We start from the raw sequence: 20,509 nt of genomic DNA, 5'->3' as shown, positions 1-20,509 counted from the left end.
TAACCTGGGATTCAAACCGCACTAGCGACCTGCATGCGTTCCCCCGATACACTTTGCATACATACTCATTCATCCAAGTTGCTTCATGTTATGGTCTTGCACTTGAAAGCCCTATTTGAATTTTGTGGCCAGCTGTCTTTGATGGTATGGTGCGGTATGGTATACCGTATTTCCCCGATTATAAGCTGCAATCGATAATAAGTCGCACCCCCATTTTCAGGTTCGAGCGATATTGATTCGATATATTGACTTCAGTAGTAAGTCACGGTCGCACCCTTTTTTTACCGTTGAATTTTAGTGTAAAAAGGTGCGACTTATATTCGGGGAAATACCGTAGGTACAGGATAGCGCCAGGCATGCCGACGGCACAAACAATCAAACAAACAAACACTGAATTAAAGCTGTGTGGACCCTGGCTAGCGGCAAACGTTACTGAAGTAACGTCTATTGCATAGCTACGGGAATTGAACAATAATCAACTCTTCTCTACCCTCAACTTTAGTCTGTATGTGACATTAAACAATAATTAACTCTTTTCTACCGTCAACTTTAGTATGTGACATTGAACAATAATCAACTCTTTTCTACTGTCAACTTTAGTATGTGACATTGAACAATAATCAACTCTTTTCTACCCTCAACTTTGTCTGGTGATCAAGTTGTACCAAAGCTTGAAAAGGATCAACCACGTGATCATAGTACTTCAAAGTCTTCGATCATTTCTCTGTCACTGTATGTGTCTCTGCTATGCACAGTTCCACCTACCATACTGTCATTCAACACATCGGATTATGTGGACAACAGCAACACTGTGCACCCAATCAGTTGTATAGGTCAGGGATACCCAGAACCTACAGTGAAACTAATGGTCAACAGTGTCGTATTGACAGGCACTGCTACCAATAATTGTACTGCTGGTGTGTGTACAAAGACACGAACAGCATCACTAGATGGGAGTACCTACACACCTGGCCAGTCCATCAATATTACCTGTACTGTGGATATCAACCAACCACCATTCACATGTACTATTGCTCAGGTTTCAGCAGTACAAGCAGAGTGTAATGCTACTGCCAAGACTACGTCACACACAAGAACTATCCCTGTAGGCGGTAAGAACTAAGTTATCTCTACAAGTGTATAATGTACTTGTGTAATTTAGCAAGGATAACAACGCGTAGCCCAGGTCCCCGGGTTCACGGCCAGACCTGCGAGCAAACATCCGTACACACACACACACACACACACACACACACACACACACACACACACACACACACACACACACACACACACACACACACACACACACACACACACACACACACACACACACACACACACACACACACACACACACACACACACACACACACACACACACACACACACACACACACACACACACACACACACACACACACACACACACACACACACACACACACACACACACACACACACACACACACACACACACACACACACACACACACACACACACACACACACACACACACACACACACACACACACACACACACACACACACTCACACACACATACACACGCACACACACACACACACACACACATACACACACGCACGCGCGCGCACACACACTCACACACACACACACACACACACACACACACACACACACACACACACACGTGCATGCACGCACACCCACTCACACACACTTACACACACACACACACATACAGACACAAACATACACACACACACACGCGCGCGCATGCACACACACACACACACACACACACACACACACACACACACACACACACACACACACACACACACACACACACGCACACACACACACTCACACACACATACACACGCACACACACACACACACACACACATACACACACGCACGCGCGCGCACACACACTCACACACACACACACACACACACACACACACACACACACACACACGTGCATGCACGCACACCCACTCACACACACTTACACACACACACACACATACAGACACAAACATACACACACACACACGCGCGCGCATGCATGCGCGCACACACACACACACACACACATGTACACACACGTGTGCACACGCACGCGTGCATCCAAGCATGCACGCACACATGTACACACACGCGTGCACACGCACGCGTGCATCCAAGCACGCACGCATGCACACGCACGCGTGCATCCAAGCACGCACGCATACAAACATGCACACACGCGCATGCACACACATACACACACATACACACACATACACACACATACACACACATACACACACATACACACAAACACACATACACACACACACACACACACACATACACACAACGGCTGTTTTTTTGTGCGATTTCACGCCACTTTACAATATGGCCGCCGAAAGTCTCGATCGGGCTTCAATGGCAAGAAAATTTGAATTTTCAAATCGCCAGAACCCCAGTAGGCCATGGTTTCCCGTGGTTTTTGGTGGCTGGCCCGGACAGCCTTGGGAACACGCTGATCACGTGCGTCTTGTTTTAAGCTTTCCGCTCGTACCTCACATGCCTGCCTTTCCTTCAAGAGACATTTGTTCTGCGTCGTGCAAGTTTCGCTTCACTCTGAAGTACTCCTTGTGTCGTCGCTGTCAAACTCGGCCCCGAGAAGCCTTTCCTGGATTTTTCCCAGGCTAGATGGCAATTTTCCCTGGTAGAGGACTATCCTCTGGTTGTCTTCCCTGAGTATCGTTGTTGTTCGCGCATGAACTTCTAAGTTCGCGAGGCGGGTCAGGAACCTGTTTTCTCTTGATTCGGCAGACAAATGGCGTGGCCCTTTAGTTGCTGTTCAGTCTAGAAGGCTGCTTCCTGCTGTAAATTGCTTAGTTGGCATGTGGGATATTGTAGAAGAAGACAGCAGCCGGCCAAGTGAGCTGGAAATTGTGCGTTGAACGAGTACGAAATGTCCAATTTGAATATTGTACACGCGCGCACGCCAAGCAGAGGCCGATAATCACAGGGGCGGTCGATCTCTGGACTATCAGGAGTAGTTTTGAGCAAGTTTGAAGCGGAAAGATAGCTAACTGGGCAGGCCAGGACGCCTTTCCACCCTTCTTCTCTCTCAAATTACCTAAAAGTCGAGTATCTCGCTCGAGCGCTTTCACATAATTTCTCTTGGAATCGCTTCCCAAATCGTGATACCACGTGAGGAGCGACATGAGTTTCTTCTAAAAACGCAAACTCATCCCGTATTTGCACGATTCGTACAATGTTACATAAATCGCACCGAACGACGCCATATTTATAAGTGGCTGTGCTGGAACAGCCGTGACACACACACACATACACACACACATACACACACATACCTTGAAACCGTGAAACTGCCACCTGAAGGTGATGCAGTGCCTCAAAGAGGCAAGAAGGGCAGAGTTACTTCTTGCATTTGTGTTGAGCCAGGTACTGGAGACGTGTGAACCTCCGAGAGCAGGTCGGGCACGGGATGGTGCGGCGCTCGGAGCCAGAGCTGCATGTTCTGCGGTTGGAGTTGCAGTTGTGCCGGCGGTGCCCAGCTTTGCTCCGGAAACAGCGGTCACAGGTGTGGCAGTGGTAATGACATTGGCTGCAATCAGGTGGGCGAGGTGCAACAATCTCTGGAACTGGAGCGTCACCAAGACTGGGAGGGCAGCTGTGCACAGCAAATCCACCTCGGCTAGCAAACAAACGATGGCACGTTTCACACAACACAGCACCGGCCTGTTCATGGATCGGCTTCAGTCGCTCTTCCCTGCATTTGTGCCACCGAAGTCCGCTTTCACTGGCAAAGAGTCGCTCACAGATCGCACAACACACTGACTTGGCTGTCGTTTCAAGGCAAGCGCCGTGCAACCATAGCATCCGAGATGGACTGGATCCACTCGCCACGTTCAGCTGCGAGGTCGTACCAACCGGTGTATAGACCGAACGCCTTGAGGTCATCGCGTACCACATCACGCCATCCAAGCCTGGGGCCATGAGCAGGGCGTGGAGTATGGAGCCACGAGAACAACACTGCCTTTGGAAGCTGGTGATCGTCCATCCTGGCAATGTGGCCAAGCCACTGCAGCCGTCGACGGGCAACCATGTCAGCAACTGGCTCTGTAGCGCACATTCTATGCAGCGAGGCAGATGACAGGTGGTCCTCCCACTGTTTGGAACGCGAGATGCCGAGAATGACACGAACGCAGCGGTTGTGGAATTGTTCAAGGCGACGTATGTTGGCACGCAACAGTGTCCAGTTCTCAGCCCCGTACAACAGCACCGACAACACACAGCATGTGTACGTGTGTTGTTTCGTCTTGGATGTTAGTGAAGTGTTCCGAAAAACTGACGAGTAGAGGCTGCCAAAGGCCTTAGATGCAGCAGCTATGCGGTTGGACACATCGGTGCACACACACACACACATACACATACACATACACACACACATACATACACTCCTGCACTCATGCACATGAAATTAATATGAATGGAAACGTTCCCATTCCCCCCGCGTGCATCTACAACATCGTATCCATACGCATACACTCACAATCAATTGACATGTTGGGTTGGGAGTTGAGATGATTTATTTTCGGATAAAAAAGTTAAGGAATATGCTTAACCACGCGTGTCAAAGTGGCAGTGGTCATCACGTGTCAGAACGTCACGCGTGCTCAAAAGGTTAATGCAGTTTGTAGTCTGCATGTATAATATGATAGTATGTGATGATAGACCATTTCCAAGGAAGAAGTAGACAATAGTTGAGCTTAAATATAATCATACTGCTCACAAATGGGCCACCGAGGGCTAGCCCACAGCTCTGAGGGCTAAATGACCCTTTATGACGTGGACTGCTAGCATACTGGCTATCAAGGGCTTGTAAATGTCTGCCACGGCTGGCAATCTGCCCACTGAGGCTGCATGAACAGCCGCTGAGGCCAACAACTTACCCACCGAGAGTTAAAACATACTGCCCAACCTAGGGCAGACAAGCGGCTATAGAGACTAATAACCTGCCCACCAATGGCCAAAGCAAACTTGCCATGAAGGAATGACGCAAACTTGCCACCAAGGGCAAAGCGAGATTCACAGTTGCGAACAGTTACAGTGGAGTCCTGATATAACAAACTACATTGTGCAGGATAGTTTGTACTTTATAACCGAAGTTTGTTATAACAGAAATGCACTCATACCAGTATACAAGCAGCAAGTCATAACTGGCAGGATTGGATTGGTACGAAAACAGAGACTGAATTTTATTACACCTCATCTAAGTAACCTTCTTGGTATTGCATCTTCCCCTCCTGCACAATGTCCAGCTTTCTCATGCATTTGTTTACCGCTGCCTGAATGGGCGTGCTAGTCCTCTTCTGGGAGATCACTTTACCTTGCTCGCCCATGGTGCCCACATTGCAGCCACCACGCGTGGCCAAGTCCACCCGTGGCCAAGTTTCTGCCCCCTGCTAACACCCGATATGGCTTCAGTGCAGCTGCTGATTTTCTCGCTGCCTGGTGGAACACACTTCCACTGGCTCGCCGCCTGTCTCGTTCACCAGTTGAGTTTCACTCATCCATCAATCTATTCCTGTAAAAAGGCGTTGCCGCCTCTTGGGAATTCCCCAGTAAAATATGAATAGACAAAAATAGAAGAAATCACATGGAAACGAGAAGCTACTATCCACGACTCTAACAGTCAAGCAGTCAGAAAGTACGATAACAGGGCACAAACTGACAAGCTACTGAGACATTCAACGAACTGAGGCCTAGCCCACACCTCCAGTATACAAACCAACAGCCGTCCAGCTTAAAGCTGTGTTCACAACTGGCGCGTGTATGCTTGAAACCACGCGTTTGTACGAATTTTTGCGGGCTTTTGGGGCGCCATGCGTACGGAAACGCGCCGAAATGGAAATTCCAACATGTTGCAATTTTCAGCGCGTATCAGGCGCGTATCAGCGTACATTCCAGTCAATTTGACTGGCGGGGTCAAAATATTAGTTCTCGAAGGTGTCGCACGCGCTAAATACGACTGGGATAGCTGTTTTTTTTTGTGAAAGCTTGAGCGCGCATTTGGGCAAGCATGAGCCGCAAGCGTACCGCGTCCATGCGCCAATTGGGAATACAGCTTAGAATGTTCAAGGTGATCGATCAAAAATTTGAATTTGCCGAGGTAAGAATACGGCGTGCGATATCTCTGGCGTCCGACATTGTAACTCTTCAGCGATTGTTGCATTGGACATCTTGGAGTTCCCGCTACCACGTAGACCCTTCGATTGTGGAATTTGCTCAAGAAACGATGGAGTTACGAAGTTACGAAGTTTCGATCTTATTAGATCGAAACTCGTACAGTCCGTCCACAAAGGGTTAACATGGTAGAACCAATGATGGGAAGGTGAGCGCAGCGAAAATGTGCACAAGCTAAGTCCGTTACAGGACGATGACAAGACCAGTTGATAACATGAAATTGCGAGCAGCGGAGTAATAAAAAAAGCACTCAATGCGACATAAACTTACTGCGCGTATGCAAACACAGCATGATGTTTGGATTGCGCGCACGCTATCCTTCGTTGGTACGTGGTACTAACGTACCTTAGACATGTTATGTGAGTCTTCGCCGTCGGAGACCCCATACGCAGAGGTGCACACTCTTGGGGAGTTATAATACTCTTGCTGTCATGTTTAGTCATGATCATGACGCAACTGATTCTACACTTTACGTTCCCATCTCTCCACTCACACCACATCTGCTGCATCCCTACATGTAGCACTGATACCACGAGTGCCACAAATTACTTTAAATTCAATTATTCCCGTAGCTATGCAGAAGACGTTACTTCAGTAACGTCTGGCGCTAGCCAGGGTCCACACAGCTTTAATTTGGTATTTGTGTGTTTGTTTGTTTGTGTCACGCCTGGCGCTATCCCGTATCTGACGGCAAAAAAGCATAGAGATATTATAAATTTTTCAATTCTCCTATTTTTTCAGGCATATCCTGGGATTCGAGCCCGCACTATCGCCCTACATGCATTCCCCCATACACTTCGCATCCATACCCATTCTTCCAAGTTGCTTCAGGTTATGATCTTTCGTTTGAAAGCCCTATTTGAATGTTGCGGGCAGCTGTATGTGGCCAGCTGTGTTTGATAGTACGGTACGGGAGACGGTGTCGTATTACCCTCGATCGTACCTGTCCCGTACCTATCCCTTACCGTACCGTACCATCAAAGACGGCAGGCCACAATGCATATTCAAATAGGACTTTCAAATGCAAGATCACAATGTGAAGCAACTTGGAAGAATTAGTATTGTTGCGAAGTGTATCGGGGGATGCATGCAGGGTGCGCGATAGTGCGGGTTCGAATCCCAGGTTATGTCTTAAAAAAAGAGATTTTTTTACAGAATTTATAACATCCCTATGCTTTTTTTGTCTAGGTCATCAAGGCAAAAAAAGCATAGCGTAGGGCCCTGAGCTTCCAAGCTCTCTCGTATTTATTTGCGGATTCTCCCGAGGTAAACGGACACCTATGATGGGAGTCTCTCCAAGCCAATAGAATAATGAAAATAGAAGTGTGCAGTCACTGTGTGGTAAGGGTACAGTTTGTGCATAGTCAATTGAGCTTATCAGATTTATTTTTGTGATGTATTTTTAGCACCCAAAGGGATAGAGGAACAGAGTGAGATAATTCTGCTCTGTGATTTCAATGAAAAAGAGAAGCCTCAGCACCGCTTGATCCCATATACTGTATAGCAGGAAATTTTCGGACGGAAATATTTTCGGACAAAGCCGAATTTCGACATTTCGTACGGATTATATTTTCGTACAGTGCTGCATGCTAATTTTTTTTTTCGACGGGAGCCATAATTTTTTACTGCTGCATGCTAAATACATGTGTTTGCATTCAGTACGCATGTATAGTGTACATAATTTCACCTGAACAAATTTTAGTACGGAATTAATTTTAGTACAAAAGAGGCCGTGTACGAAATCGTACGAAAATAAATTCCGTCCGAAAATTTCCTGCTATACAGTATTTGAAAATTCCTCAGATCAAACGTTGATTTTGCGGTAGTCCTGCACAATGGCTTAAGTACCTTTCTTCTGAAGCCAATATAAAGTGAACAATTCTCTTTCTTGTGATTTCAGCACCCTGTCCCCTGTTCGATCCCTCTCATGTTTATGATTTCAATGCTACATTCTCCAATGTCTCTGGAACTGTTCTGGGAATTTCATGTCGTGCCGGCTTTACTAAGGATACTAGTACAAGTTCCATTGACACAATAACATGTCAAGATAATGGAATGTGGACAACTCTTCCGACTTGTACAGGTATGTATGTACGGTAATATACATGTCCTTTGCACCTCTGGAACACCATCAGGTCTAGATTACCAACAAGTGCCCCCCCCCCCCCTGCACACACACAAACATACACATACATGCACACACAAACATACACACACACGCAAACACACACACACACACGCGCACACACACACCCTACTACTACTTATTCTATCAATCAGCTACCCCAGTGGGGTCACGCCGCCCTCCACTCAGAGAACTGAGCGCAAGGCGAGGGGCAGTGGCGCAAAACAGAAGAGGGAGATGCAGCAGGATGAATAGAAAAAAAGAAGGAAATCAAAACAAGCTGCCATACTGATGGAAAAGAACTCACCAACAACAACAACAACACACACACACACACAAACACACACACACACACACACACACACACACACACACACACACACACATACATACATACATACATACACACATGCACATACACACACACACTTACACACACACACATAAACACACACACACACATACACACACACACACACCTTTGACCTTTGACGCCCATCGCCGGAGGCGATGATAGCAATGCTACGGCAGAAGCCATAGCAACTTGTGCTGGGATTACACCATTCAACAGCTTGCAAGGCTGAAGAATTGACCGTCACTATTCAGCCTGGTCTACAGCCTGGTCTACACCATACAGCTATTTGGAGTAGCACACACACACACACACACACACACACACACACACACACACACACACACACACACACACACACACACACACACGACATACCATGTACACGCCCGTCGCAAGAGAAGCACTCAAATCTGCAAATGCACTGGATGTGCACCCACAGGTTTTCTCTTTATAGCAATGATGGCGGCTCTGATTCTGACTGAAACAGATCAAGACAAGCGCCAGATAACTGTCTAATCCACACAACTGGCGAAGCCATGTGAATCGAAGCCATGTGAATCGACCCCCCCCCCCCCCCCCCCCCCCCAATGCACACCGGGTCTACACCACACGGAGTACATCGGAATAGGACGGCCAAGACAGTTACCTATGCACACCCTACACTTGCTGGGGTAACCAGTATAAACAGCACGCTGCTTTGATAGAAGCAGACACTAGATGCACTGGTACGTTGCAGTGAAATTGGAGTTACTTTACCAACCAGCCTCAGGGGCGTAGCCAGGATCATGGTCAAGGGGGGTGCCCATAATTTTCTTCCAAAAACGTTCTCTTGAGGAATCTTTTACATGTATGCATATTGTATGCATGCTAGTGCGGTGTACACCTTGAATTATTTATGTATTTTGAATGTCTCCAGCTTGACATTCCAAGAATCTACTTCCTCCGAGTCATTAAAAAATTGTTGTTTCCCAGAGCAATTTTTCGAATTTATTTTGTCCACTCGAGGGGCAAAGAAATCAGCTAGAAATTGAGGCAGAGCATTGTCGACGGACCAAGCTTTAGTTTGTGGCCTCCCGCTTTGCTGCACTTGCAGCTAGGGTCGACGTCTTCATCAGAGTTTTAGGCAGGCGGTCTGACCCTTCAGCACTCAACAATACGCTGAAGAAGACGCGCGTTCAAATTCAGGTCAAGAAACTTCGTTTTCAAGCGATCCATGCCTCCAGGTGGCAGGGGATGAAGGCAAGCTAGCATTTTTCAAGTACACTGTAACGACCTTCCAGCGGGGTAGGGCAAGCAGTTCCGCACCTTCTTTCCTTGGCAAGCGCTTCGCTGATTTTGTTGGTGTTTTCAGACCTTCTACCTTCGCAGCAACATGCACCACAAGTAGCGCATTATTTGAGACCACTTGTCTTTGTTCATGGAGTAACTAATACTTGCACACTGACTGCAACGGAAAAGTGCAGCCATGTGTAGTACAATGCAGTACTCGCAGATCTACGTAGCATGCACCCAATCTGGGCTGAGGGCAGTCGCGGTTGTTTGATCATACAATGCATGCCATTGCCAAGCCAGACCCATGCCCATGGTCGAGGGGGGTGCTTTGGCACCCAAAGCACCCCCCTGCCTACGCGCCTGAGCCTCGGCTGCTGAGTACTGGGAATCCAGAGCCAAGAGAAATACCAACAACCTCAGACATGAAAGCTGTTATAGTAACGACACACTGGATTGTGGAGAAAATGCTTTGGCAAGAATGTAGCCTTCCAACAGGTTGCCCCCCCCCCCCCCACACACACACGCACACACACACACGCACGCACACACATGCACACACATGCACACACGTACACACACACACACACACACACACACTTTAACTACAACACACCTGGTCCTAGTCCTGGTAAACACAGCCATTACGGTCACGTTTACCTTTGCAGGGCCGACAACATGGAACGACGAGCGACGGCGGAGAGGTGGCAGAGGGGTCAAGGACCATGTTCGATTTGCACGACGAGAGAGTCATCTCTGGCAGCTATGGATTTGGAAGCCACGAGTAGAGCGGCAGCACCGACTAAAGGCCCCACAGTGGGCCTTGCAACATGAGAGGGTGAGCCGGACACGCAGCAGTAGAGGAGTCGTCTGAGCAGCATTGGTGGACACCGCTGCTCGGCACGGAGCCTGATATGATGTCATGGGGAGCGTCTGGGAGATGGGGCACTTGTGGACCACCAGCACTGGCAGGCAGAATATTGTCGGCTGTCTCTCTGTTCTAATACAGGTTTGCGGCGCTCACCGAGGCATTTGTGACGAGCCAAACCACTCCTGGAGAAGAGACGGCCACACTCGGCACAACTTGTGACAAGGTACCAGCAGAGGCTCACAAACGGGTTCGGGCTACAACCCTGTCCTGTCCTGAACATTGCCGTAAAACGGTCACATGTCCCCTCATACGAGGGGCCGACAGACATGGGGTAGGTCAGTTGAATACGGTACGCAGCACGCTCCGCAGACTAGTGGCCAACGAGAGTTCGGGTATACTTTGCGCAGCTGTGGAGTTGGAAGCCCCTCTTTGATCGGCAGCATCTGCCACATGCGCTGCAATGAGCCTGGCAGCAGGGTAGTGTTAGCTGAGTCCTCGCCGGCACTGGTACTGCCGCAACCGAGTTAGGCGCAGACACAGAAGGGCCCACCACAGGGCCTGTAGAGCGATCGTCGTCCGGTCGACACTAATGGACAGGGAGGCCTCCATGATCCAGTGTTCTTGAACCATCTGTTACACGCATATCCTGCTCCCAATCTGATCTGCGATCGGCTTGCTGCGCTCCTCTTTGCACTTGTGTCGGGCCATACCACTCTTCGACAGTGACCGGCCACAGACCGCGCATGGTGTTCGTGATTGCGGGTGTGGTCCAGATGACGTAACGCACACACACACACACACACACACACGCACACACACACGCACACACATATTGAACGGTGATGACGTCTTACAGACGTCAGCGAACAAATAATGGTTTTTGGTGCTGTCTGGCGTGTAAACACATTGTTAGTCAGTTGGGTCATAATTCCTGTCTCTTGTACGATGAGTCCCGGGCACGAATCCAGCTTTTGAACACTATGCTTTTCTTTTCTTCTCTTTTGAGCGATCTTTCAGTTGCAATTGCGTGCATTTAGCGTATTTCACACAATTTGAGCAAACCTGATTCGCAAATGATCTTCCTTTGAAAGCAGACCTTAACAAATGTTTATAATTTAGGAAATGTCTCTAAGGAATTCAGCACTACTGGGCCTTGCCCTTATCCATTGCATTTACATTTTTACATGTAACTCCCAAAAACAGGGTCAAAAGCAAGATCAAAACTACGAATTTAATGAAATTCCAGGCATACCTGTTTTATGGGGGGGGGGGGGGGGTGAAAAAACCAGGTTGAGCATATTCCAAATCGAAGGAGCCCCAGCCAATACAGAGGTATCCAACACGGTGCGGTTAAAAAGAGCTTAGAAGCTCTCCATCCGAGTTCATTCCGCATGTTACTTTTCTAAAGTTTTGTTCAAACTTAGTAAGGAACTTGAAGGGGAGACAAGCATGAAACCAAACGGTTGTCACTTCAAAGGTGACAAAACAGAGACCAGAGCTAGAGAATAGAATACTACAGGGGCGTCGCACACGGTACGGTCACTACGGTATTGACCGTACCACTATTTGCCCAAAGTATCCCGTAAATCAATAAAATGGAAAAATTTGGACTCTAAATTTCCAAACTTTTCGGCTGAGCCACTCCTCCCCCACGAGTAAATTGTGCTTTCAGATGGCTGACCGTAGCACACTAAAATGCCTTCCGACGCCCCTGTACTATCACAACACACGTCCAAGAGCTGTGTCAAGTGCAGAAATGCTCAAGTTCAGATGTGTGTGTATATGACATTATGCAAGTGCAATGTGTGTGCCTGTATTTCTGTGGTTCATCTTTTCAGATATTGATGAATGCTCACCTAGTCCATGTCCTGCCAATGCAACATGTCAAAATCTGGAGAATAGATTTGACTGTGGATGCCTTCCTGGATATTCTTATAACCGAGATACAAATGAATGTCAAAGTATGTACTGGTAGACTGGGGTACTTGAAATATTATGGCCATGATCTTCTAATTGCAAACGACAGCGCAACCCGTCTCTTTAATAGTGCAACCCCCCCCCCCCCCCCAGGCGCATGTGCAAGTTTGGTGTTCTCCTGGTAATGTTGTTGTCCTTGTCAATGTACTGGTGGTTTCGCAGTTCTTGTTGCTGTTTTTGTGGAGTCGTGATAATTTTACAATGAACCTAAAAGCTCTGTTTTCCTCGCCTGAATTGTTTTATGCGGTACAGTTGAACATTGATTATCCGCACATCGACTATCCGACCATTCGATTATCCGTAACAGTTTTTTTGGGCGCACGTGCCGTAGAGTACGCACTGTGCATGTAGTGAGCCATTCAAAAAATACGAAAATTTTGAAAAGTAAAAAGTAAAAAGGTCGTGCGGCTAGAGTAATAACCACTGAAAGTGTGTAAGTGACAGTTTTTTCTTATCCGGAACATTTGCCTTATCTGAACACCGCCTGACAGTTGTCTGCCCCGAGGTGGTCGGATAATCGATGTTCAACTGTATGATGTAAATGTACCCGCATTGAAAAAATAGTGGACTCTCTTGAATAGTTACCCATCTATGAATGACCTTGAATTACTTCGTCCGTTAACAAAAACTTCGTGATAGATTTTATTGGATATGAAAACACTTATAAGTTAGAACAGTTCAAGAACAGTTTGTATTGACTGCAAATCACTGGATGATGGTAGTTCAGCTCATGCATTGCGTCTTTATAATAAAAACTGTTGGCAGAATGAGCAGAGAGTTCAGTTTGCGTCGCTTTCACTCGATTTATTTTTGACCCTGCATCACTGTCGTCATCTGCTGCACGCAAGTCGTGATCTCTCTTGACTCTATGCTCAGCTAGTTTCAGCCTTTCCTCGGCTTCTTTGATCACACTCCGCTTAACTTTGGTGATGTTATTGTCATTCAAATTGTCTTTCAGGCTGCTTGATCCACTGCGGTGGCGATTACTTATTTCCGCCAGAGAGCCGTAAAAAAATTCCGACTCTTGGTTTCATCTCCAATCTCCAGAGCTCTGCGAAACGTGGGAGTAAATGCACAGCCAAACTGATTACAATGGATACTCCTACCAGCACAGAACGGGAGCGGCTAGCAAGTCTAGTCGACTTTCCTTAGCCACGAGACTCTCATCGGACTGCAGGTTTCTGAAAAAATGCATGGTCATCAGCATTCGAATCTGGGCTTTGCGCAGGTTGAACAAGAACTTGAATTCAGAATTATTTCATTGCGCCATGCTATCAGAGCAGCTGCTTGTTCACTCGCTCATTGTGTAGGCTCGTTGCTCCGTTCCATTGCTCTCTATCATTCTCGAACTCAGTGCTAGAGTAGCAGGGAGGCCAAGCGTGCAGCGCATTCTCCCTTCAGAGAAGTGGTATTACAGTTTCGCTTGCCATGGCTGCCATTACCTTTGTTGCCACAGTACAGCCATGGGTTCCGCTCGACTTGTCGTGAAAGGTCGCTTTCCTTGCATCATACCTCTTTCATGGCATGAGAAAGTGATCGCGACTCTTCTCATGGCAGTTTGTGCACAAACCAATCCCTGAGAAATCCATCACGAAGTTTTGTTTATTAACGGAGGAGGTAGGTGTGATTTCTTTTTTTGAAAATGTGCACAAAAAGGTGCAAGACACAAAAGTCACAAGTGCATGATAACTAAGAGATGTAGCCTTCTGACAGCCTCAACACATTGCACACATCATGAGTAGCCTCTTACTTTTTTCTTGTTTCTTGTAAATACCCCATGTTTTTTTCCTTTCGCAGATATCAATGAATGCTTGACTCTGTGCAAAGACAAGAGTACCAGTTGCACTGACACAGTTGGGAGTTACAAATGTGAATGCCAAACGGGATTTAATGGAACTGCACCTTCTTGCACTGGTTAGTACACTGGTTAGCAGTTTGGATCCGCTTCTCTGTTCTGAGAAGCAGTGATCCCTCGTTCAATGTGTATTTTACTCCAATTTTGACTTTTTCCAACTATCCCCAATATTGAGAGTCTCTGGACAGAACTGTCATGGGCAGTAAATGAGATTCACCAGGTGATTAAAGGAATCAACTCTGAGCAAAATGGAATATTTGCCATGTTCCTTGATTTGGGTAATTACTTACATGTATTGACTCCTGCAAAATTGAAACAGTTTATTCTGAACTCCTCCTGCCTGTTGTGAATGCGAATAATAGTTGAGGAAGTAGTACTTGTACTTGTACCTGGTTGATTGACCCATGTGTGTTAATCTATTCCTCTTATAGATATCGATGAGTGTAACACCATGTGTAATGGTACATCATCACAATGTAACAACACTTTGGGAAGCTTTTTATGCACCTGTGATCCTGGATTTACTGGCGATGGATTTAATTGCACAGGTTAGCAATTAGCTTACGTATAGTGTGTGTGTGTGTGTGTGTGCCGGTGTGTGTGTGTGTGTGTGTCGGTGTGTGTGTGTGTCGGTGTGTGTGTCGGTGTGTGTGTGTGCTCGCACCCGCACGCTTGCGTGTATGTGTGTGCGTGATTCCGGCACCTTGATAGCTTCCACCAAAACTGCACATGTAGTATCCTGCATGTTTCTTGAAAACAACGGCGGGAGGAACTTGTTACGAGTGGGCCTTGACCATTCCTAGCATATATTTCGGTTGAATAATTAGCGGTCGACCTCCGTGGTCTCTGGACCCACGGATCAAGCGCCGGAGCGTGCTGCGGTGTCCTCACAACCGGATACTGTGTCAAAGAAATGGGATCAATTTCTGCGATTGGCGGTACTGTCGTTGTTGCCGACTCCACCCCAACCCCAGCCACCAACAGCACTGGTGGTGGCTCCGGTGGCGGCAAGGGCAACGGTGGAGAAGGCACATTCGGTTGGCTTAGTGATCCACCACTCTTCCTCTGCACCGTGTGTTTGACTTGCTCTGGCTGTGTCGGTGGTAGAGGGAGCGGGTTCTTGTGTGGTCTTCACCGCTTAGGGTGCTTCACTTTTCCTGGGTCCGGCACCATGTGAAGTGGTACGTGCTGTTTGATACGTGCACTCAGGTGTCGAAGGGTCCTACCAACGTACCGGCTATCACAATTCCGGCACTCAAATTGGTAGACCAAGTGGCTCAATAGGTGGGATGTAGGACATCCTTCCTCACCGTGACCGAACGTATCGTACTGAACACAGGGATGAAGTTCGCCGCAAAGTGTGTTTGTGTAACTAGCATTTAAATTGTGCGGTACAATGTCTGTGATGCCTCTCATATGCAGATGTTTGGTTTTATTAAGATACAACTTGTGGAAAAGAGAAAATATTGTACAAAATCCAGACACTAATTGTTAACTATTAAAACTGATTAATCCATCGTTAAGCTAAAGAAAAATTGATAGGTGAATACCAATGATCATTTCAACACCAGGTTTGGACGCCCTTGGTTTGCCTGCAATTCGTCAGACACTATTAATTTTGTTAACTACTAAAATAATATTGATTAATCCATCGTTAAGCTAAAGAGTAATCGATAGTTGAAAACCCATGGTCGTGTTAATCCTAGTTTGGACGCCCATTGTTTGCCTGCAATGTCAGACACTGTTTGTTATCTATTAAAATTGATTAATCCATGGTTAAGATAACGAGTAATCGATAGGTGAAAACCCATATTAACCATTTCAAAGCTAATTTCTGACGCCCATGGTTTGGCCCGCAATGTCAGATTTTTTCACTTCACTTTCTTTGGAATGCACAATTTCATTTTCTAAATTCACTTATAGACACATCTACGCTTGAAGAAAGAACTTTAGCTCCAGATTTGAACCAATCCGCAACAAGCACGTTAGCCCCAGCTTTTAACCAATCCGCGACAAGCATGTTGAACCAATCCGCAACAAGCACGTTAGCCCCAGATTTGAACCAATCCACAACAAGCACGTTAGCCCCAGATTTGAACCAATCCGCAACAAGCACGTTAGCCCCATTATCAGATGGTGGTGCAGACCCAACGTCATCTGTGCCTGATATTGGGGAAACCCCCGCCCAATCCGACTCAGTTATGAGTACTGGGAGCACGACAACTTTCAACAGCACCTGTAAGTAATAAATAATTAATAACTCCTCTTTTCAAGTTGATACAAGATTGTGATGGGGTAATTGTGATGCTGGATCTCACACTTAGTTTCACTGATTTTCTTTTTTCACTTCACTTTGCTTGCAATACCCAATTTCATTCTCCAAATTCACTTGTCATGACCTGACCCCAAGGGTCAGTCAAAAGCCTGCGTTGCGAACAACACCAAATAGGACCGCCACGAAGTGTGAGCAAGACCCAGAATCCCAAGTGCACAATATATGCACGCCATCACTCAACAGCCCACCAAGAGTTCCGTTTCCAAGGACATACCTTGTAGATAGGTCAGAGGTAAAGAGGAGAAAGAGGAGATCAAGATTGAAGCAGTACCGGAGCGAGAGGACGAACGTATAAAAGACAGGGACTTATATTCATAACAATAACTAACAACAACCAATCAGAGCACACATACTGTACTCACTAATCATATTAGACGGCGGGACAAGGGGACAAGTAACGGACAAAGCTAGATTCATAATGATTGAACGTCTCATAACGGCGGGATACAACATGCAAGAATGGAAGAAGATACTAGTTAATAGACTATGACAGTTGACAAGGCGCGAGATTATGCAGCATCGTAGTAGTTGTATGATTATGTACAATGTAGTATTAAAGTGCGTATAAAGGCTACGTAGTAGTAATGTCTAATGATGTAGTGAGTAGTAATGACGTAGTGAATAGAAAAGATGCGGTAAGTTACCGTACTGTGCACATGCGGTGCTGGCGCGACTCGTACCCGTCAGTCAGCTGAGCGCTTGTCAGCTGGTGCTGGCCCCTCGTCTGCCAGATTGCTAGGATGGCTGTGCGTCGTCGACTTCGGGTCACGACACTTCCCCCCGTCGTCTCAGGTTTGCACACGTCCTCGTGTCCACGGCCAGTAAAAGACGTACACCATTCTCACACATACACCTACACACCACATGTACTAGACAAACATAGAAAGAAGAGAGAGAGAGAGAGAGAGAGAGAGAGAGAGAGAGAGAGAGAGAGAGAGAGAGAGAGAGAGAGAGAGAGAGAGAGAGAGAGAGAGAGAGATAGACATATCGATAGTGGAAGATCTAAAAGAGGATGAGAGAGAGAGAGAGAGAGAGAGAAAGAAAGAAAGAAAGAAAGAAAGAAAGAGAGAGAGAGAGAGAGAGAGAGAGAGAGAGAGAGAGAGAGAGAGAGAGAGATGGATACCTAGCGAGAGACAAAAAGGGGAAAGAGAGAGAGGAGGGGAGAAAGAGGGGAAGAAAGAGAGGAAATGAAGTACTAGGTACAACTTAGTACAGCCTGCCGCTAGCGGCCATCGCATATCCTGCCCCTACGGGCTGTTACGCTTCTTCTAGACATAGTCTTTCAGGTAAGCTGGCCGTCTTAAAGAACGCCTGGGGCGCCCGTCGCCGTCGGGTGTTATCTCATTATGAGAAGGTTCCGACCACCGCCCTTCATGAGGCAATCCACTCACAACCGGAGCATTCTCAAGCCTTTCATCTTGGGAGGTCCCTGCAGGAGGGCGGTCCGAAGGAGGGCTACTACAAGCCGGGCCGTTGTCGCAGAAGGACTCCGCTAAATTTGAAGCCAGATCTGTTTCATACAACCGGTCCGTGGCGTCTGGCACATAACCGTCAGCCCGAGTATCGGTGGTTCCTGGACCGTCAGGCAGTGTGCCTGTGGGTTCCGTATCCTCCTCCACAACTGGAAGTAGCCGCTCAGGGCGCACGAAGCACCGCTTCAACCGGTTGACATGTACAACCTGTCTCCTGGTCTTGTCTCCGACCGTACCGACAATGCGATATACCACGTCAGACAACTTATCCTGGACCTGGTGCGGTCCCTTCCATAGCCTTGCCAGCTTAGGAGTAGTTCCGACATGTACTGCTGGAACTAAGAGCCATACCAGATCTCCTGGTTCAAACCCAACCATCACTGCGCCCGAGTCATACAAGTGCGCCTGGTGTTGGTGTACAACGCCTAGTTTCTTACGCACTACACTGTGTGCGTGGTTCAACCGCTGTCGTAAGTCCTTGACATACGTTGACGATTCATCCATCCGGGTCATTGGGGGAACCCCATAGGCCACATCATTAGGGAGACATAGTTCCCGTCCAAACAACAGATAAGCCGGAGTATATCCCGTGCTTGTCTGTGGAGTAGCCCGATAGGCCATCAACATTGCCGGTAACTGGGTATCCCAGTCTCGCTGCGTATCATCTACGTAGTGAGAGAGCTGGACCTCAAGGGTCTGATTAAACCGTTCAACTAACCCATCACTAGCTGGATGGTACGCCGTTGTCCGAGTTTTCCGAATACCCAATAGTGAGCAGACTTCCTTAAACAAGGTTGAGTCAAAGTTCCTGCCTTGGTCAGTATGCAACCTTTCGGGTGCCCCAAACCTAGCCACAAATTCACTCACGAAAACCGAAGCAATCGTAAGTGCGTCCATTCTCTTCAAGGGATAAGCTTCTACCCACTTAGAGAAGTAGTCAACCACAACCAATATGTGTTTGTTGCCATTCTGTGTTTCAGGTAGCCCGGGAATCAAATCCATTGCTATCCTCTCAAACGGATAACCCGCCCACGAGGATTGGAGACTAGCTCCACGGCCACGGCCAACCGGCCTGTTCTTCTCGCTACAGGACACACAGCTGGCCACCCAGTCCTGCACATCCCGTTTCATGCCATGCCAGTAAAACCGGCGGTGTAGCTGTTCATACGTTCGTCGTACGCCCGCATGTCCTGCCATGTCATGGTACTCGATGAGTACCTCAGGCCTCAATTTCGTAGGCACAAGTATTTGTAACCTACTTTCCAGGGTTTCCGCGTTTAGCCAACGTCGATACACCACTCCCTCCTTAACAAGAAAGAGTTGGCGACCTCGCCAATAAGCATGGAGCGCGGGGCTCGTCCCATTCAGGTCAGGATCCTCGGCGGATTCTGCAAGCCACTTTCCCATCTGTGAGATGTCCCCATCCTCTGATTGAGCTTGAGCCCAATTAGTGTGAGACCAGTCCCTCCTTTGCACAAACGGTGAAGGTATAACGGGAGTTGTGGCGGCAACAGCCGCCACAACTTCCGGTTTTTCCTTGCACCGAGATAGCCCATCTGCATTTGCATGCGCTCGTCCCTGACGATATTGTACGGAGAACTGAAATTCCGCTAAGAATTCTAGCCATCGTGCAATAATTGCTGGGGGATCCTTAAACCGGCCCCAATGCTGCAATGCTCTGTGATCCGTTCGGATCAAGAACTCGCGGCCCAAGAGATAGCAACGGAAGTGCTTCACTGCCCAAACCATGCCCAATAGTTCGCACTTAGTGCTGCCATATCGCCGCTCAGCGGAATTCAAAAGCCGACTAGCAAATGCTATTGGCCGTTCTTTGCCATCCTTATCCGGCTGGGAGAGCACAGCACCCAATCCAACGCCACTGGCGTCTGCATCCAACACAAATGGGGGATCCCCCGGCCCGAATCTGGGATACGCTAGCGTAGTAGCCTCAACCAGAGTTTGTCTAAGCTTGTTGAAAGCTTCCTCACATGTT

At 47.5% G+C, this 20,509-nt stretch overlaps 1 protein-coding gene across 1 annotated transcript in view; it reads left to right on the top strand.

The window, feature by feature from the left end:
* Positions 1-20,509, top strand: part of LOC135812977 (neurogenic locus notch homolog protein 1-like) — a 73,237-nt gene that overhangs the window by 28,506 nt on the left and 24,222 nt on the right. Inside the window, exons 3-8 of the mRNA XM_065326196.1 lie at positions 756-1,112; positions 8,158-8,340; positions 12,716-12,838; positions 14,652-14,768; positions 15,141-15,257; positions 16,633-16,947. Coding sequence (XP_065182268.1) covers positions 756-1,112; positions 8,158-8,340; positions 12,716-12,838; positions 14,652-14,768; positions 15,141-15,257; positions 16,633-16,947 — 1,212 coding nt within the window. The remainder of the gene's footprint in view (positions 1-755; positions 1,113-8,157; positions 8,341-12,715; positions 12,839-14,651; positions 14,769-15,140; positions 15,258-16,632; positions 16,948-20,509) is intronic.

This window comes from Sycon ciliatum, chromosome 3, assembly GCF_964019385.1.
Source record: "Sycon ciliatum chromosome 3, ocSycCili1.1, whole genome shotgun sequence".
In the NCBI taxonomy this organism is placed as follows: domain Eukaryota; kingdom Metazoa; phylum Porifera; class Calcarea; order Leucosolenida; family Sycettidae; genus Sycon; species Sycon ciliatum.
Note: the sequence above shows the minus strand (reverse complement) of the source record. Positions and strands in the feature narration are given on the sequence as shown.